The sequence below is a fragment of the Metarhizium robertsii genome (assembly GCF_000187425.2).
Source record: "Metarhizium robertsii ARSEF 23 chromosome Unknown MAA_Scf_2, whole genome shotgun sequence".
Lineage (NCBI taxonomy): Eukaryota > Fungi > Ascomycota > Sordariomycetes > Hypocreales > Clavicipitaceae > Metarhizium > Metarhizium robertsii.
This window is the reverse complement of record NW_011942160.1, coordinates 2,316,440-2,336,552: the sequence shown is the minus strand read 5'-3', so window position 1 is coordinate 2,336,552 and position 20,113 is coordinate 2,316,440. Positions and strand designations below refer to the sequence as shown.

At 53.0% G+C, this 20,113-nt stretch overlaps 5 protein-coding genes across 5 annotated transcripts; 4 read left to right on the top strand and 1 right to left on the bottom strand.

Annotated features, from left to right (window-relative positions):
• Positions 1 to 3,567: 3,567 nt before the first annotated feature.
• MAA_05725 (DNA-binding protein SMUBP-2) lies at positions 3,568 to 6,042 on the top strand (the record flags this gene model as incomplete). Its single annotated transcript, XM_007823723.1, has 1 exon — positions 3,568 to 6,042. The coding sequence occupies one exon, from the start codon at positions 3,568 to 3,570 to the stop codon at positions 6,040 to 6,042; it is 2,475 nt and encodes an 824-aa protein (XP_007821914.1).
• A 446-nt stretch (positions 6,043 to 6,488) lies between these two features.
• MAA_05726 (DNA-binding protein SMUBP-2) lies at positions 6,489 to 7,546 on the top strand (the record flags this gene model as incomplete). Its single annotated transcript, XM_007823724.2, has 3 exons — positions 6,489 to 6,611; positions 6,752 to 7,115; positions 7,197 to 7,546. 3 exons carry the CDS (start codon positions 6,489 to 6,491, stop codon positions 7,544 to 7,546), a joined length of 837 nt encoding a protein of 278 aa, XP_007821915.2.
• Positions 7,547 to 7,759: 213 nt separating this feature from the next.
• On the top strand, positions 7,760 to 10,404 carry MAA_05727 (DNA-binding protein SMUBP-2; the record flags this gene model as incomplete). Its single annotated transcript, XM_007823725.2, has 6 exons — positions 7,760 to 8,394; positions 8,462 to 8,693; positions 8,756 to 9,808; positions 9,879 to 10,038; positions 10,126 to 10,186; positions 10,317 to 10,404. The coding sequence occupies 6 exons, from the start codon at positions 7,760 to 7,762 to the stop codon at positions 10,402 to 10,404; spliced, it is 2,229 nt and encodes a 742-aa protein (XP_007821916.2).
• A 4,145-nt stretch (positions 10,405 to 14,549) lies between these two features.
• MAA_05728 (uncharacterized protein) lies at positions 14,550 to 16,705 on the top strand (the record flags this gene model as incomplete). Its single annotated transcript, XM_007823726.1, has 2 exons — positions 14,550 to 15,107; positions 15,167 to 16,705. 2 exons carry the CDS (start codon positions 14,550 to 14,552, stop codon positions 16,703 to 16,705), a joined length of 2,097 nt encoding a protein of 698 aa, XP_007821917.1.
• A 641-nt stretch (positions 16,706 to 17,346) lies between these two features.
• Positions 17,347 to 19,794, bottom strand: MAA_05729 (metallopeptidase Mip1; the record flags this gene model as incomplete). Its single annotated transcript, XM_007823727.1, has 1 exon — positions 17,347 to 19,794. The coding sequence occupies one exon, from the start codon at positions 19,792 to 19,794 to the stop codon at positions 17,347 to 17,349; it is 2,448 nt and encodes an 815-aa protein (XP_007821918.1).
• Positions 19,795 to 20,113: the final 319 nt, after the last annotated feature.

Below are 20,113 nucleotides of genomic sequence, written 5' to 3'. Positions count from 1 at the left end.
ACGACTCTCCAGGTCACACACATCCTGTCGTACATTATTGTACAGCATTTAGAACTTTATTGCAATACTTGACAAAATTTGACTCTGCTGCCCCAATTCAAGACCGCCTTTTCATGACTGGTGAAATAAATTTGTGCGCGCGCGCTTTTGTGTGTGTGTGTGTGTATCTCCTCGATCGGATCTTCTTTACCCTTCTCGCTTGTACGGGTCGAAGACCGATTTGATTTCGCTTGCTCTTCTCCATCAGTTTACAACACGGCCTGGCCCATGTCGCGACGTCTTCCGGACGGAGCAGACAAGGGTAGAATCTTGGAACGCAAGGGCGAGAGAAGCTTCGTGTCCCAATCGTCGGCCTGCATCGCCCAAAGGCCCTGATGATTAGACGAGGAGAGGAACGAGCCAGGAGTTCGCGCCAACCTATTCCTGGTTTCAAAGCCCACGACTCGTAACCCACCCATGGCCGTGTCGTCGTCGTTGTGTCTTGTATGTATGCATGTAGTACTATGTACATGGTACTATTCGAAGCCTCGGCGGCGGAGAACCCACTCCATGCATGTCCTGGGCATGGGTGTTCATCCTTACCTTTGCCTTGGACCAGCTGATGCTGGGCATTAGTCGAGATGAAGATGGGGGGATTCTCAGCCTTCCGCCTCGAAAGCCATGACCTCCATGTGGTCCATGACCCGACACCACGGCTTGGGGGCACCCATTTGGCAGCTTGTCCAGACGAACCACCACCAGAGGCTGTGGATACAGATTTTGCTGATTCCAGTATAGCCTTCGACTCAGAATATCGTCGAGTATCGCCCGGGGGGGCCCATCTCCTGCGAAGGAGAGGGCCGTACCGGTGGAGAAGCCGCTTCACAATGCTGCGTGGCTCCAGAAAAAAAAGCTGGAGGCATCGGATGCTTTTTGGTCTTTGAAGATGAGGCTAGTAACTTACTACGCAACTACAACGGTACAATAGCCGCGTGCCGACCAGGCCGTGGTCAATATCCGCTGGCGCCTTTTCCAGAAGAAGAGAAAAAGATGTCGGGCCTGGCTTGTTTTGCCAGGATACGGAGTGCGTGCTTGGGGGAACTTGGCGACAAACCAAACCCATGCTCGCTTTAGGCGTGAGGGTTATTGCAAATTTCCCATTTGCCCAGGGGCGGCGGCCGAGTGGGCATGAGCACGCATTATCATGTTGGGAACTCCATGCAACTCGCGGAGTACAACAGATGTGCATACACACTCCGTACATACGTGCAAATAGGCATCTCCTCATGTCCTGCCCGTACGGAGCGCGGAGGAAAACTCGGCAGCGAGCCGAGAGCCGTGCTCTTCGTTTGGCTGCGGCTCCATTGGCGATATTGCTCCAATTTGGCGATTCCTCTGTAGACGGACACGACTGAGTCTTGTATCGGCCGAAGCTGTTGCCGGGGTCCTTGGTGCAAGTTCTGGATTCTGCAGCCCGTACGGACCACGGTTGTACAAATGTACATAGCTGTGGTGTTGACCGTGACTGCGACCGTCATGTCGTCAATGGCCACGAAGCCAGTGCTCCGTACTCCGTACTCCGTATACAAAAGCGAATTACTAGTACTATGTCCTTCTGGAAGACCAAAGGGCGTCCAGCATGTTTGTCCTCGACAGTCCGCCTGGGCATTCTTAATAGCCAACCACTCTGTACTGTGCGCTCGGCATTAGTATATACATTCCATAATACTCTGTTTCGAGCACGTTTTTCGTGAACCCTTCAAAGTTCAAACGGTCATACCGTTACATGGCGGCTTGTCCTCCGTACGGAGTATAATGAGACGTATTACAATATCACGCCCCGTAGCCGTAGGTCTGGGAACCACTCAATTTCCTCGTGGTGTTTGGCCTTTGTGCATCCAACGTCCCATGAAGAACCCGTCACTTTGAACGGAACTCACTTCCGGTGGTACTAGTATTTTTTTTTATTTTTTTTTCCCTGGATGGATGAAAATAGAGGGGTGTATACTCGGTTTATGCGCATGTACCCCCCTCCCCCCCATGCCTTGGACTCTTCCCGTGGGAGTAGAAGGGTATCACTCCGTACTTGTGGATGGTTCTCCATCCGAGAGACAGAATCACGAATGTTGGGATGAAGACCCTGGCAATCTCAACCTGCCACCCTGGTCGGAAGATGCTTGGACGAATGTCCGTGCCAGCCATGGCTCCGAGACCCTGTCCCGTGGCAAACAGGGAACGGAGGAACAAAGTACAGTAGTACTGAGTAATAGACAGAAGAGTCGAGTTGGCCGAGCCGGACCATCTCTCCAGCTTCCCCGGCGCTATGACCAATTTGTCTTTCTTCCCTTCTTGGCGAGGTGGTACGAGTGGTGATGAACACCTGCGATGTCATGTCTATCACGTTTCTTTTTGCTTTTTATTCGTTTGCCACCCCCCCTTTCCCCCGATACAACCACACTGAGTACATATACCAGTGCCGGCGCACGATGCTGGTAATATCGGCAGTTGAATTAGCTTTCCATTTGCTATTATTGCCTTGGGCCTTTGGGTCGGTACAGGACTCACCCGCCAGGTATTTTCGCCATGACAGGTCTATGTCAGGCACATTAACAAGAGATCTGTCAGCCAGTCCGTGCCCAGACGTTTGTAACCCACGTCGAGGTTGAAATGGTTGAAATGTCGTCCACATCTTCTTCATGCATGTAGTCCGTACAAGTGCCGTAAGAGTAATAGTAGTACGGAGTAGTAGTTTTACCATGCTATATCATCATGCGCATGGTCAATGGATGGGCTTCCTGACAAGCAGCCTCACCGTTCTGGCGCTGACTCGACGAGGCCGTGGCGTGTACGCAGTACGTACGTACCAGACCGGCAACATGTTGGACCAAAGAAGGCATCCTGGGCACGAGGAGACTTGGCACTCCTGCCTCTCTCAACGTCTGGCTCGAATCGTGCGAGGTCGCTCATGGTAGTACGGAGTACGGAGCATCATACAAGAAAGGTAGCAGCTGTCAATCACGCGGCGGGGAGAGGGGCGCCGAGTGATGGGAATTGGGCTTCTGCAGAAGAGTTGCACCTGTTTGAATCGAGTCCCATTAGACAGGCCGTCGGATGCTATAGCATTGTATTGTTGCGCAACTGTGTCGGTGAATATCATTATATAATCATGGTTGCTGGCGGAGATGATTCTTATGCAACGTCAGCGAATTTTTGGAGATGGAGATGGGTCCTGTCGGCGATAAGCAGTCTCGACTCATGGAAGTCGCTGCTCTTGCCAAGGCATTGCATTGTAAGCACATAGATGCATGAATACTCGTCGAGGTACTTCGTAGCCACCAGCACCACCATTTTATTTCATTTTCATTTTCATTCATCTATTGTAAATAGAAAATGCAATTATGCAAATGCCCTCCTCTTGCATGAACCAAGCAAAGCACGCACACCACGTGGGGATCCACTCACAACCGCAATGACGGACAAGAAGTCTGGTGCAATATGCAAAATGCAAAACGTGCGCTTCCAACAAAGCAATGACACTCAACTGTCGGCCACAGCTCCACGCGTCTCGGCCGCCAGTACATTCTTGTAATGTCCGGCGAGAAGCTTAACGTGATTGCCCTGATATCAGGTGGGAAAGACAGTTTCTACAGCCTCCTCCACTGCATCCACCATGGTCACCGCATCGTCGCCTTGGCGAATCTCTTTCCCATCAGTGCCGACGGCGGCGGCGACGACTCTACTGCGGTCCGTGTCATTGAGCCGGGTCGGCATGATGTAGACTCGGCATCGGCAACAACCACAACAGATGGCCATGACGCTGCCGCGTTGCCTGCTCCGGAAAGGGACTTGAACAGTTTCATGTACCAGACCGTTGGACACGAGATAATCCCGCTCTACGCCTCTGCGACAGGTCTCCCGCTCTACCGCCAGCCCATTGTTGGCAGTGCACTTCGCCATGAACGAGACTATGACTACACGTCGGCCCATGGGCAAGGATCGGCTGCTGCCGCTGACGAGACCGAGTCCATGCTACCCCTGCTGCGGGCTGTCCTGGCTCGTCATCCAGAAGCCGACGCGCTTTGCTCTGGCGCCATCCTGTCGACATACCAACGCACGAGAGTCGAGTCAGTGGCACTGCGGCTCGGACTTACGCCGCTATCGTATCTGTGGAAGTATCCGATCTTGCCAGCCGTGCCGGGGGCTCTAGCCGATGAGGCCCAGCTGTTGAGGGACATGGCCGCTGCTGGGGTGGAGGCCAGGATCATCAAGGTTGCGAGCGCCGGCCTGGATGAGCGTCACCTGTGGGAGGCGGTGACGAGCGAAACTGGCGTGCGGAGGGTAAGGTCTTCCCTGAGGAAGTTTGGCGCCGCTGAGGGTGCCTCGCTTGGCGAGGGTGGTGAGTTTGAGACCATCGTGGTGGATGGGCCAGACATATTGTTCAAGAAACGCATTGCTGTTCCTGATGGTGGCAGGAAGGTGATTTCTGAAGGTGGAGGGTCCACTTGGTTGATGCTTCGCGGAGCAAAGCTTGAAGATAAAGCTGTGCATGGGCAGGAAACGCCGTCTTCGGTTCGTGAGCCCGCGCTGCTCGAGGCGAGCTTCCAGTCGGTTGCGGATGCTTTGGGCCCGACTACTCCCGTTCAACACGCCGCTGGCTTCGGCTCCTCGAAGCTCCTTCCTAAGTCTGACGTCCAATTCAGATCAGACTCGGACACCTTGCATTGGTATGTCGTTGCAGATGCATCGGCAACCGGACCATCTATTCAGAATGAGGCCATCCATGTGGTTGACAAGATCAAGTCGCTACTCTCGACAAACGGGCTAGACTCAAGCCAAATTACAAGCGTACTCATTCTCCTTCGTAACATGGCTGATTTCTCAATAATTAACAGCGAGTATGGAAAGTTGTTCACAAAGCCGAATCCGCCGTCGAGGATTACGATATCTAGCGGAGACCTTCTGCCGCAGGACAGAAACATTGTCATGTACATCACAGCACCTGTTGCAAACGCCAAGGTCGCAAGAAATGGGCTTCATGTTCAGTCTAGGTCCTATTGGGCACCCGCCAATATTGGACCCTACAGTCAAGCCATTGAGGCTGCTGTCTCCGTGGACGGTGAGCCCACGCGTTTGAGGTCGGTGACTGTTGCTGGACAAATCCCGCTTATACCGGCGTCCATGGCGCTACCTACTGCATCAAAGACCTTACTACGACATCAGATAGTGCTTTCTCTCCAACATTTGTGGAGGATTGGGGCTGAAATGAAGGTTCAGTGCTGGAGTAGCGCCGTGGCCTACTTTGCTCGTCAGCACGGCGAGAATGACGCACAGGAGAGTGCCGTGCTTGCTGGGCAGGCTTGGAAGCTCGCCCATGGCTCGCCAGATTGCAACGACGATGACGACGATAATGGGCCTGATCCTTGGGACTTGAAGTATAATCAACGATTCCAGGTGCTGGGGGCCACGGAAACAAAGACGTCTTGTCCATCTATTCCGGACTGGTCTGCGTACACAATGCGGCAACAGAACGAACCTGACTCAAGCGTTCCACCGCTGTTTACAGCTGAGGTTGAGAGCCTGCCGAGAGGATCCCTTGTTGAATGGCATGCTCACAACGGGCTGAAGCAGATCGAGGCCGGGTCTGTTGAGTTGATACATTTGCCGACTGCTGGCGCCGTTGGCAGCAATGGCTGGCAGAGCTGGCATCTGATTGTCAAGGCTGGTGAAAACCACATTGTGTACACCACGATGGCCTACTCTGGCGCCAGTCAGGATGGACCAGTCGTCGAGTTTAGAGTGTTGGAACGCGAGCTTGGCGAAATGTACCGGGCCTCAATACACACGCTACAGCCCAACGTGATGAGTCTGGCTGCAAACCCGTTGCCTTACCTTGGCTACGTTGATTTGCGCAGGACGGAGAGTGTATGGGGGCATAAAGGCAGTGATGATGTTGAGATACCTTTTGCTGTAGTGCCCTGTCACTCCCTTTGGGATTCTGCCGGCCAGCGCCTAACTGCGGTGGCATTATACAAGTCAATTCTGACGGATTCATGCGCATCGTAAGCTGTACAGACATTCAATAGATAAGAAAGAAAAGGAAAAAAAGGAGAAAGATTCAGGATGACTTTATTCTGGCAAGAAGCAAAAAAGACTGCGTGGCCCAGGTCGATTGCTCAATGACAGTTGTGACGTCGAATCATTCAGCCGCGATGCAGCCCCCACCGTGCGCGGACCAAGCAGATAGCATCGGCTGGTACCGGCAAATAAGCATGCAGATGGCGAGCGTCAAACGGACCACAACTTGCCCAGACGCACGCGACGTGGCCCTTGGAGCACGCCATGCCCCCAAGAGCCGGGCTTCCCATCTTGCATCTCCCCAGATCCGTCTCGCCAATCACAGGGCCGCCAACCAACGTTGGAACGCTTCCAGGGACGAGGCCGTGCCCACACGCAGGCTCATGAGAAGGACGATCGATTTTCAAGAGACGTGAGGTCCCTGTCGGCAAGCCATGGGCGACAATCCAAGCTCGCAGAGGAGCGCGGATGGAGGCGCTAGTAGGCCAACAGCTCGGTCCCGCAGCGTGTCGTTCCGGCGGCAGTCGACGACCGAGCGCATCAATGAGATTCTCGAGGTGGGTGAAAGCTGTCTTTTCTTTTCCTTTTTTCCTTCTTTCTTCTTTCTTCTTTTGCCTCGTCTCAGTACTCCGCAAATGGACAGCTGTTACCGAGAGTTATGGGCGTTGGCTGACTGACATACTGGCAACACCTACAGAGTGGCCGCGATCGAGCCGATACCATGAGTACGGACCCGGCACAACTTAGTCGACAGCTATCACCTCAGGCTGTAGCAGCGAGCGAGGATGAGCCCGCGCCCGATGAAATGACGGGCATTGTGTCCCGGGGATCGGGGCAGAATTACCAGGCGCTTTACATGGCCGGGACGACCCGCTCCAGGCCATCCATCTACTCGAGACGATCACGGCCGGCCGCAGAAGATGGTCCCGCGGAAGACGCCCCGAATCAAGGTCCCGAAGGCGAAAGGGAATCCAGGTCGTGGCTGAGACGAAAGCTGGGGGCCTTGCAGTCCGTCGAGCTGGAGAATAAAGGAAGTGTCGCACGAGACCATCTCGCACTAGGTATGCCGTCACTCGTAGCCAAGACTCGAGATCCAACCCAACGGTGCCGTCATCCTGTCTAACGTCGCTGTGTGCACGCAGAAAGAACATTCCTCGCCTGGCTACGCACGTCCTTGGCGTTTGCATCAATCGGCGTGGCCGTCACACAACTCTTCCGGCTCAACACGACGATATCCGACGGCAATGGCAACTCTGACAGCGCTACCCTTCGACGCCTGGGGAAGCCGCTGGGCTCGGCGTTCCTCGGCATCAGCATCCTCACGCTGCTGCTGGGAGCTAGGAGGTACTTTCGCGGACAGGAGTGGGTGATTAAGGGGAAATTCCCGGCCAGTCGCGGGACGATTATATTGATTGCATTGGTTGCGCTGGCCATCATGCTGGCTTCGTTGGTGGTTGTCATTGTTATTCATCCGTCTGATGAAGAGCTGTAAATTGCGCTCTGGGCTGGATGTTGGCGCGGCCAGCGGTTGGTTTAATATTGGGTACGAATTGTATAATACGCCATGTGCATGTTGATATCCTGATACCTGTTATATATTGTGCTTGATGCGAAGTTGTCCTTTGTCTTTGGTGAATGAAACAACAGTCTTGGCTGCAGGAGACCGCGAGTGGGGGTGATGTCATGGCACACACAGGAGAGAGACATGGAGCTTGTGTTGCTTCACTTCACTTCATGGTGGGGTTTCCAAACCGTGAGCTTCGGTGCCCCTCCACCAACCAGCCCATCGCTTGCTTGCCCGCGCCCAAGGGGATTAAACCAAACCTCCGTGGCCAACACCTCCGCCGGGTGCGTCAAGAAGCCAGCAATGCCGTCCAAAGATGCCGTCGACGTCCCATCCTTTGCAAGCACCCAGCTCGCCCTCCTCGACAGGGAGCTCAAGAGCGAAGTCGACGAGACCAGCCAACTCATCTCGAACCACAGCCCTACCGGCCTACAGCGCGCAGGGCTGGCCATCACCAACCTGGTGGTTTCTTCCCAGCGGACAGGCTTGGGGGGCAAGACTGTTCTCGAGCTGGGCCCTGACAGTGCTACATCCGCCACGGGAGAGCTGCCTGAACATGGCATCCGGACAGGCGACATAGTCCTGGTGGCCGAGCAGCCCGCCGGCAGTGCTAAGAAGAGGGAGGTCAGGGAACTGGAGAGGAAGGGCTCGAGGGGGGTTGTCACCAAGGTGCAGAGGGGATTCGTCAATGTGGCTCTGGATGATGGCAAGGACGAGGTTCCCTTTCCAGGGAGGGTGTGGCTGGTCAAGTTGGCGGATGAGGTGACGTACAGACGGTGAGGAAGGACCTTGTGTCGTGAGCGTCCAATTTTCTTGTTGTTTCTTATTGACATGTGGCGACAGTATGAACCAGACCATGGAAAAGCTGCAAGGCATGGTCGAGGCCGAGTATTCGAGCTTTATGAGAGTCCTGTTTGGTCTTTCTAGCCCGTCGCCTCTCCCCCAAGATTTGTCGAGGGATCCTCAGGTTGGCGATATTGAATGGACTGATCCTACCTTGAACGACTCACAAAAGGATGCGATTCGATTTGCACTGGCTTCGAGGGAGATTGCTCTAATCCATGGTCCACCAGGAGTAAAACATCACCACACAAGGCAATACATCATCTTCGAGGAGGCAATGCTAACTTGTGCCAGACTGGCAAGACGCACACCCTCATAGAGCTCATTCTGCAAATGGTCAAACGAAAGCAGAGAGTCCTCGTATGCGGCCCATCCAACATTTCCGTCGACAACATCGTGGAGCGCCTTTCGCCCCATAAGCTCCTCATTCTCCGACTAGGCCACCCGGCGCGTCTGCTCCCTTCTGTCCTTCACCACTCTTTAGACGTCCTCACCAATACATCGGAAGCAGGGGCCATTGTTAAAGATGTCAGGGCGGAAATGGACGCCAAACAGGCATCCATCAAAAAGACGAAAAGCGGCAAGGAACGACGAGACATCTACTCTGATCTCAAAGAACTACGAAAAGAGTATCGTGAGCGGGAGCGCAGATGTGTGAGCAACCTCATCAGCGGCAGCAAAGTTGTTCTAGCCACACTACATGGTTCCGGAGGCTTTCAACTACGCAATGAGGAATTCGACGTCGTCATTATTGACGAAGCCAGTCAGGCGCTGGAGGCGCAATGCTGGGTACCACTGCTGTCTGCAAGGAAAGCTGTCTGCGCGGGGGATCATTTACAACTACCCCCAACGATAAAGTCGCTCAATTCAAAGGCAAACCCGAGGCCCAAAGACGAAAGGCTCCCGATTATCAAGGGCATGACTCTTGAGACGACGCTTTTTGATAGATTGCTGGCGCTGCATGGCCCAAGCATCAAGAGGATGCTTACAACACAGTATCGAATGCATGAAGAGATTATGCGGTTCCCTTCCGAGGAGCTATATGGGTCCAAGCTTGTTGCAGCAGATGCCGTCAAGGCCAGGCTACTGAAAGATTTAGAATACGGAGTCCAAGATAACGAAGACACAAGCGCGCCGCTTATTTTTATCGACACCCAAGGGGGTGATTTTCCAGAAAGGAGTGAGGAAGACGACAAGGACAATCCCAAAAAAGGGAGGGGAAGCTTGCATAGTGAGAGCAAGAGCAACGAGATGGAAGCAGCATTGGTACTGCAGCATGCGGGACAGTTGGTTGGCGCAGGCGTTCGTCCGGAGGATATTGCTATCGTAACCCCATATAATGCCCAGGTAAGATCATTCATAAGCCAGATCAGATCGTTGGCTTTCGGAAGAAAGGGATCTGACTTGCATGAGCTAGCTGGGCGTGCTAGCGCCCTTGAAAGAAAAGTTCCCAGGCATAGAGCTAGGCAGTGTGGATGGCTTCCAAGGCCGCGAGAAGGAGGCAGTCATCGTCAGTCTCGTGCGAAGCAACCCCGACGGTGAAGTAGGGTTCCTTGGTGAAAAGAGAAGATTAAACGGTGAGTTTAACCCCTCCTCTTCTTCCCCAACCCCCTATAACTGCAGTCGTCATATTGCGCGCGAAATCACTCTAACCTTCCTTGCAGTGGCTATGACTCGTCCGAGGCGATCGCTCACTGTAATTGGGGACTCGGAGACCGTAAAAAGGTAAGAAGCCCGACATGGAGGGGTCGCCGTGATTCAACTCCAGACGACGGCCTGGGCGTGGGGGACCTTCAGTCTCAGGCGTCTGCAAGAATGTACTTTATGGGGTGAAGTGTACTGACCCAATTACCAGGGGAAGCAACTTTCTCAAAAAATGGATGGAATTCCTCGAAGATAACGCCGACCTCCGGTATCCTGACATATCCTCCATTGTCAACTAATGGCCCGACTCGCATGGCGTCGCAAGGAGGTGTAGTTCCCTTAAACTTGACTGAAACGGGGGAAGATTACATCCAAATGCGGAAAGACAAAGGGCCTACGGAGTACTAGTGGGCGGTCAAGCGACGGAACCAGTTGATCGGATACTGTATCCTGGATTCTGGAAAATCGGCAAGGGGTGGGTGTGAGCCGGGAGGAGGGGATCCCTGGTTTGGTTTCAGGTGGTGTTCGCTGTGGAACGGGACGTGCAGGAGTCGTCTTATGACGGGGAGACGAATCTTGTTCTTCGAAAAGGGTGGGGGAGTTTGTCATACGGGTCGATGATTGCATTGTACTACTACTGTAGTCTGATGACGGGATTTGGTGTTGAGAATGAGTGGATTTGGTCGGGTGGTGGAAGTACTGGCTGAAGAACCATATGCCAATCATGTATAGAAGGGCATAGAGCATGAATGAATGCAAGTGGACAACACTTGACGCTTTGCATCCAACGCCTGTGATTGGCCACGTTGTTCGTAAACTGGCCTGGCTGTAGGTCCGCAGTGGCAACTACTGTATCTCATGCACTTGAATATAACTTCTCCCTTGTCGAATATGATTTCCTCTTTAGAACACCGGGTAATTTGTGTCATGCAGCAAAGAGTGTTAGAGCTCGTAAAAAGGATGCTCAGCCACGAGGCCAAGCACACGGAGTCGCAAACCCGAGGCAGGCTGCACGTCAGCTTAGGGTTGGCTGTGACGTTTGATTATCGCAGCGACGATGTAGATAGAACGTGGGTGGTGTTGGCAAACGAGACGTCCAGGCAGCTTACGAATCGTAAACTGGACGTATATTCCATTGGGTGGTTGGTGGAAATTTGGGCACAACGATGCATTTCTCACGCCATGTCAAGCTGCGTGCTTTGCGTTGTACATCAATTTGATGTCTGACTGGCAATCTTTTCGGTTATAAGTCATAAATGATGTGTGAATAAATAGTCATGACCAGGGTGTCCCTGTGTGCCTGAACAAAAGTCAAGGTCGATTGGTGGGTTTGCGTGACATTCGCCTATCTGTACTGTACTGTGTGTTGTACTCCGTACAATGTATGCATATCCGTCGAGGACATGACTAGGGGCGCCGAGCTGGTGCGAGGCCATGAACCATGCGAGATACAATGTCTGATACAAAAGAGAGACGAGATGCGCTATTCGCGACGGCATGTGAGGCACCCAATCATGGGACTGACTGCGCCAGGATGGTGAGCATGGACCTCCGGACCGACCAGCCTGGCCGTCGAGTTATGATTATGTTGCGAATTCCTCTCGGCAGTAATACATAATAACAAGCAACTTGGGACGTGAGATAGCCCACCCGAAATGTGACCCAAGAACATACCGTAGGCACACATCTCGAACGGCCCCGGACGCCGCGCCAAAACAAATCCATCCGCAACGCAGTCTGTGCCGTATCAGAAGGACCAGCTGCGCAAGGCCTCCAGGCAGAAAGCTGAGAGGTGAATGAATGGGGGTGCCCGTCAGACCTTGGCGTCAGTAACGACTACTAGTATTCACCTCTGAACCAAAGGTCAGCCTCGGAGAGCCCGGGCGAACAAGGGGACAAGGGAGGCTTTGCTCAATGCAAAGACGCTGATGGGTAATCAATCAATGCACGTGTATGGACACGTATGTCGGTTTCCGTAATGCTGCAGATCGTCCAGTATACTTCCTAGATATTATTATGTGAGGCGGGAGAAGAGGTCCCAGCCCGGGATATTTTGCGCCACCGCCATTGTTTGTATATGTAAACCCGGAAGATCCTTTCATTTTTATGCTTTTTTGGTCGATGATGTGGTACTTGGTTGGTACAGCACGTCTTTGTGGTCCCCTTTGATGCCGGGTATCTTTACGGAGTATTGTACGGAGCAAGGTGTTCGTCATTGTTGGCGAACGACGGGGGGATGTCACCAGTGACGGGCTCACGGGAGACCCTGGGGGATGGAATGGGGAACACTGCAAGGGTGATGCCCGTTGAAGGGAATTTGGAAAATTCGGGACGTAGTGGGCTCCTTTGCGCGACGGAGAGACGTGCATTTTGTTGATGGCAGAGTGAGCGCGTTTGGTCATGATGAGTGAGACATGGCGATCGGAGGATCTGCAATGTTGTGCACCTCCGGGTCGACATTATTCACCATGAGGCTTCTTGTGTTCCGTCTTGCACAGTGGCTGGAGGCATTGCTGGGTGATTGATTTCTATGGCAAGTAACGAGAGGGACTCACGCACAGTCCGTGGGTCTGATGCCCCCCTTCGATAAGACGGTCCCTCGATCTCGCACGACGGAGAGACAGAGCCTCGTCTGCAATGTCCGTGGAATGCACATTCGAGGGGTATCGCCGTGGGATTGGACTGCACGTTCGACGCATTAGACCGTTTGAGGAAGACGTGCATGTGTGTGTGTGTTTTTTTTTCTGACGTGTAAGAATAAACCTGGTGCACGCTGCAGACCAACAATTGATCCGGGAGTAGTAAACAGAGGAGGAAGAGACACAGAAAGATGACAGAGATGCAGAGGCGAGAGAGAGAGACTGCGTGGCCCCCAAGAGGAAGAAGGAGCGATGGCCATGTTGATGCCCTGGGACCTGTGCACTCTTGGCCCCAATGGCCGCGTGCAAATGAACAAGTGTGTTGATCAACTCTGTCGCTGCATTTCTCTCCAGCATGACAACATTTCCGACTCGCGCGTCGTCTACCACAAGTATCTACCATCCACCATCGACATCATCGTCGACATTGAACATTGGCGCCGCCGACTGAGGGGAGCCCCTCCGACTCATGTCCTGCTGGACTGTGGTACGCTGGTACCTGGCGCAAGCCACCCACCGTCTCCACATGTGCAACCTCTAAACGTCTTCCTCCCCTGTCAGCCCAAGACGCCAGAAACGACCGGGAATCGATGGGCTTGATTGACCGTCTCTCGACCCCACTCGCTTGCTCTCCGCCCATGGTTGCAATCCGCTCGATACGGCCTTGGTGACTTCATAGCTCGGCGCGCCAGTCAGCGACTATTGCTAGTCGAGACACTTGACACTCGGGCTATCCTCCAAGTTCTGCCTCATTTACCTCCACTTTCGCAGTCCTTGATTCGTTGTTGACCCATTCTTGGCTGTTCTGGCACGCTCATGATGGTCATGCAGCCATGACTTCCAGCCCAAGCCCACTCAAGTCCGCACACCTCCTTGGTGCAACGCCTATTTCATTTATTATTCTCGAGTTGCCTGTACGTATCAGCGTGCTTAGTACTATGCGACTCCTGCAGGCCCACGGCCTTCATGCCATTTGGTATGGCTCGGCATGGCCTGGCGTGTCAAGCAGTCCTCGTCTGCATCTCAACATGCCTGTCGTGCCTGGAGACGTGGCAGCCATGTTTCACTCTTTCCCTTCTTCAGCGTGCCTTGTCCAATGGCCATTGTGCCCCTCGACTGTAATTCATCCGGTGGCATAGCCCATATACTTAAGGAACCACTAGGCGCATGACTGGCGAGCCTCGTTCTGCACCATTCTCCTTTTCCCTTTGGACAGTAGCCTCTGGTTGACTCGTTGGTTTGTTTTGGCCGTTGGTTTGAGCTGGGACCAGCAACACCATCACGAACATACCACGGCCGCAACCACGACCACGACAACAACCAAGAGTCGCGCAGAGAGCCAGAGCCAGAGCCCACCAGAGGCGCATTGCCAGATGCCCTGCCGTGTCATTCATGCTCGCTTTTCAATCATGACGCCACGACTCGTTGCTCGCCTGGTGTAGATTCTTTCCTTCTCTTTGACCAGCATTCCTCGACTGCCCGCCTTTTGAACTCTTTATTCTTGCGCTTGTTTGTTCGCTTCTGCCTGTCGGGTTTGTCTGCTCGTCTTGTCCGCGTTTGCCCTCATCAAGACCCCTGGGTATCCTTTGTACCATGTGGTATGGTGAGGTAGGAACTCCCCATTGATTGTCGGCTGAACATAGAGCTGCCTGTTTGGTCTTCTCTTTCTCTCGACAACCGATTAATTGCCGTTCCATCTACGTCCTATTCTTACAGGCAGGCGCCCGAGGAATTTTGTCTCCTCCCATCTCTTCGCCTTTGCTGGTCATCCCTTGGGTCACCGGCACAGTTTCCTTTCCTACACCATGCCGTGGAAACCTGCTACTGGTGGCAATGGCCAAAAGCCTCGAGCTGCATCATCCAAGTCTATCCGAGGTCACATCTCTGGACCAATTCCTATCCCTGATCCTATGGATGAGGAATTCCCCATGCGAGACCAGACAGCCACGGTAGCTAGAAACGCCGACGAAGCTTCAAGTGACTCCCATTTGATACCTCCAGAGCCCAGCAGTAACCAGAGTTATAAAGCCTCTCATTTGAGAGCTGCTTCCGCTGGAAATATTGACCCATTGATTGCACACCAGCGGCAGCACCCATTATCAGCTCCACGACGGGCATCCACCTTGCGAGGGTCTTCTGTCAGCCAACATGACCGATTTACGCGGATATCAGATCAAGCAGACGGCAGAGACAGCAAGGCTAGCAAGAACAGCAAACCTCAGCGGAAAAAGTCCACTATCAGGTCAGCATTAGGCAAACTATTCGGTCGGAAGAAGAAATCAGAGACCAATGAAAAGGCTGGCTTGCCCGATTGGAAAACCTCTGATGCTTCTACCCTTTTATCTAATAAGCAGCATAGAAGCGTATGTTCATTTCCTGCCAAGTTCATCCGTCTGGGAGTAAGCTAATGTGGCGGCACCAGGATCCGACATGGGAGCGATCAAACCAAATGAGCATCGAACCAAAACGGTCCTTCTCGATGCCCATTACCGAATTCGATCGCGCTCTCCGTTCTCACTCGATTGGCCCTGAGGATGTCATGGCCATTACGAGTGTTCGGAACTCCATCAGTGCAGATGCCAGAATGTCTGACAAGAATGTTGCCGCCTTTGAGCCCTCGACGCACCTGGCCAGTCCTCGATGGGCTGGCGGATCAAAGCTTACAGGACTGTCCCCCCGACCTGCCAGTTCTCAAGACCGAGGAACTCGAATGGCCGGCCTTGGTGATGATCCTAGTGAGATTGGACGTGCAATTTCAAGTGAGGCCCATGGCCTGAAGCGCCGTTCGAGGAGTCTGTCAGTTATGCCCAGTCTTGAACTTGCGTCACAAGGAGTCGTTCGACGTCGTAGTGCCGAAATTCGGTACTGGAGGGAGAGCTATGCCGCTCCGTTTATGTCGCCAACGTCCACAACGGCAGACGAAGAAATCAGGCAGCTGCTCTCGGGTGACACTGAAGAGTTCACCTCTTCCGCCGAGCAACGCGTCGTAACACCCGAGCAGATTGTTTTGATGGAAGCAGCCGAGGCAAAGGAGGTACAGACGCCAACTTCTACTAAAACGACGGAGCCCGCAGGAGCTTCTGAGCGTCTCAGCCTAGACAGCAGAGTTAGTAGCCTCGAGACACGCATGAGCCGACTGGAGAGTATTGTTCTTCAACTTGGACAAAGTATTCCGGCCCTGCGTCAGCCGTCTACTACACAAATACGTTCGTCGGGGGGACCGCGACAAGCGCAGCTTCAGACTCCCGACCATATCATACATTCGATGAGAATACAACCTGGTGACTTTTCCCTTGCTGATGAGCATCGGCAGAGCACGAGCCGACCATCTACTCGACATTCTGATGCGTCCAAAATGACATTTGGGGACATCAGCGACTCAACTCCCCGCGCCACAATTCTGTCACCGGTCGATGGAGAGGCTCGCCCGAACTTTTTGGCGGCACCACGCGGGTTAGATGCCACATCAAAGAGTCGTCATGGATCACTCACATTTGAGCATTACACAAACCTGATGACTCTCTTTGAAACGGAGCGTTCAGCACGTGAGGCTCTTGAAGCCCAGGTGAGAAGCTTGGGTCGTCAAATCCAGGTTATGAGCAAAAGCATGGTATACACCAACGCAGATCAAAGTGAGTCCCCGTCACTTGACAGGTCCCTTGGTGAGGTGTCGGTCTTTGATTATGATGATGAGGATGATGAGCGGCGACATTCTGCAGCTCCTAGATTTGGGTATACCAGTTTAGGCATGGAAGGTTCTGGAACGACGGCAGAAGATGGATCGGATAAGGAGTATACGGAATCGTTCGTCACGCCTGTTGAGACTAGCAAAAGCAGTTTTGACATGTACAGCAACGAGAATGACCCTATGTTGTCAAATGGCAGGAAATTATCTCTGTCACATCTGACTATGAGGCAGCCGTTGACAACAATGCCGCAAGTTGCTACGAAAGCTGTATAAGTTCGAACAATTATGAAGTTTTCTTCTTGTTTTCCTGGGTGGTTTGTTTTGACGAGCAAAGAGCGGTCGGAATTGCATGTTTATTGAATGATGAAGGAGATGGAAGATCAAGGCGGATATGGAGAACTAATATACCCCTGTAAGATAGTAGCATGGCAAGATGTTTATGAGAATATGAATGATTTTGAACTCGAAATTTGATCAAGCTGAATTGTATTCGTAACTGAATGACTTCATAGGTTCTGCATGCGGGTGTGTGCTTCGTTGCCCCACGATAAGATAATGTATCATATCATATCATGGAAGACGGCATGAGGGCATCAATGTCATGATTCCGCCTCGTGTAGTGTCTGTGGCAAGATGAAGCTCGCCTATTGACAAGTACACATTAATATACTGCAATAAACTCCGGAATGTAGCACGATCATGGTCCTACGTATAAGAAAGGACGAGCCTTTGAACTATTTGGACCCTGGACATGTCTGTCAAGTGAGAGCCTTCTTCTCACAATGTCGGGTTTGAAAGGCAAAGACCCGATTCCCCTCCCCCCGGTCAGCGTGCTGGTATCGGCTGATACTAAATGCCTCAAACCAATTCAATGAGACGTGTATTTCAACCTTCCGAAAACCGATGCATTCTCATCAGGAGACGGAATTACGGATTGCGACACGTGCGCTCTGGGGGGAATCTGCATTTCTGTACGAAATTTGATGGTGATCCTTTATACCCCAGCTACCCACCAGAGCCATTGACTCCTCATCGCCAGCAGCCAGCCTCTCATCATTCAATGTGTCTGACAGACATCTCCAGGGATCTCGACCCCCGCCCCATTTTAACAATTTCTGCTTCAGGCGCTCGCCATTCTCCCTACTTATGGCGGCTTGGTCATCGCCGCCTTTGAAAACAACCCGCCACACACGCTCTGCGAGAACCCGGTCAAAGAGGTAGCTGTAGTACGTGCTTCCGTACGAGTGCAAGTGGCCAAAGAAGCCTTGCCAGCTTGTTCCGGGGGGGTCTTTGGGCCCGTGGGCAAATGTGTGCTGGATTTCGTGGAAGATGCGGGTTGAGTCAAACGAGAGGCTTTTCACTTGGGGAGAGTGGTAGGCTTGGTCGAGCATTGCAAGAATGATTTGGTGCTCCGTGTCGATTCCTTCAAAACGTTTAGAGAGGGTGATGCGCTCCTGGACAAGGTCGTACGAGAGGGGGCGGTCCGTCTTCCAGTGGCGGGCGAAGAGGGAGAGGACTGTGGGATCAGCTGCGAAGTGTTCCATGAGGGTGGATGGCAGTTCGGCGAAGTCGGTGGCGCACCGGGTTCCCGAGACGTTTTGGAACGATGTTCGTGCGAGAATGGAGTGAATGGCGTGGCCCATTTCGTGGAAGAGTGTTTCTACAGAGTAATATGATAGGAAGGCGGGCTCACGGGCCGAATTGTTCTTGGGGAAATCGCAGACCAGAGCAATGGTGGGTAGTTGGTTGAGTTTGCCGTCACGTTGGGATGTTTCCATACCGTCGTTGGCAGCGGATTCGGGTGAGTCAAAGATGGGTGTCGCCGAGACCATGTCTTCAGTTGCTTCGTTGAGTTCGTCGGCGAGGATCTCACGAGAACATCTGACTGTGAAGTGTGCTGGGTTGGGAGACTTTTGGGGACGATAGAACAGGTCGCAGTATAAAACAGCGAGCTGTTCTCCGTCGTCCGACATGACGTCTAATCGTTTGACGTCTGGATGCCACACTTCTCCGGGCAAGGCTTCGCGCGGGACGAAGCGTACCCCATAGAGCCGATCAAAGAGTCGTGACAGACCTTGCATGACGGTGCCCACAGAAAAGAAAGCTGTTAGTTGGTCTTCGTGACGGACGCGAGAGCGCATCTCCGCCCGTACTTTCTCCATGTAGAAGTCTCTATCCCAAGCCTGCAGGTCCACTTCTGGCATGGCAAGACGTTCCCTTTTCTTTTCTGTCAGTTCAAGAAGTTCTTGCTGAACGATGGGGGCGTTGTGGTTGCGCAAAGCGAGGAGGAATTTCATAACCGAGGCCGGCGACTTGGCCATCATTCTGTCCTTGAGGGCCATGTGCCCATGGCTTTCGAACCCTGCGAGCTCGGCCAATTCTGCGCGAAGCTTCAGCATCGACTCCAGGCGTTCAATGGTGCTGTGAGATGCTGTGCGTTGCGCCAGGTAGATGTCCTTGCGCGTTTCTTCGTCATACACACTCTGAAGAGCAGCAGCGGATTCAGGACCCGTCGTTGCAATGGATATCTGAGACCGAATCTTGAGGGTGGCGGCCAGACCAGGATACAGTCCGTAAAATCTATGTGATGGCAACATGACTTCTTTGATCTCGGGCTCCATGCCTTGTACAAAGGCAGAGCCAACGTCGCTGATGCGAGATGAAAGCTCAACGAACCGATCCCTTGCCCTCTTGGGCAAGTTGACGGCCGACTTCATAAAGTCCAACTTGAGCAGTTCGGCAACGGTTTTCTCCTCATCTGACCAGGCAGAGGTAACTTCAGGGCACGAAAGCGCCTTACCAAGTTGATCATTCAGACCCGTCATGGTATTTAATTGATTCATATATTGGTATACCATGGACCAGGCACCTGCCGCAGCCTGTTGAAAGCGAACATCGGGATGTGTCATGCGTACAAAGTCGGACATGTCGAGGACTCGACAAAGCAAGTCACTCAAGCGATCTAGGTCTTTGACTACCCCCTGGTAATCCTCGGTTGTTGAGGCGCTGAGAACTCTTTGCACAAGACGTGTAGCTTTCTCGAGGTTCTTTTGGGCAAATACAAAGAATCCGTCGGGGCTTGTAAGGTATCGATTCTTGAAAAGGCCCTGACTCTTCTTTAGACTGAAGCTTGGAAACGACAGGCCACCGGACGGAGCATCGAAAAGATCGCGAAGGACGGCGTCGTCATGTCGAGAACTGACATGGTGGTCCGAAGGGGCTGAGGAACGTGTAGCCTCTGCGGCAGCTGTGGTCTCCCATCGCCGCTGTTGAAGTATCGACGTCGCCGTCGTCCCCGGCCAGGTCACGCGACGGACGCATCTGGTGCAGATCCAGAGACGATGGCTACTGGAGTTGAGCATGTTGGACAACGAGTGACTTGACCAGGGGAACAGCGTCGTCAAGGAATTCGAGTCGAAGGCATGCGAGACGGTGTTGTGAAACGTGGGCTAGTATGTATATACAAGAAAGACTTTGGAGAGGGGATAAGGAAGGAACGGGCGTGCAATTGGAATGAAAAGAGTACAGAAGAGAAGAGAAGTGAAAGACGAAATCGACGACTCCCGTTCTGGGGATAGTAGAACAGCAAAGTTGTACGGAGTTTTGCGGTAATGACGCCCCCCCGGTCGCCAACTTTCGGTTAATGCACGCAACAGTACTGGCTGCAGTGCCTCTGCAGTG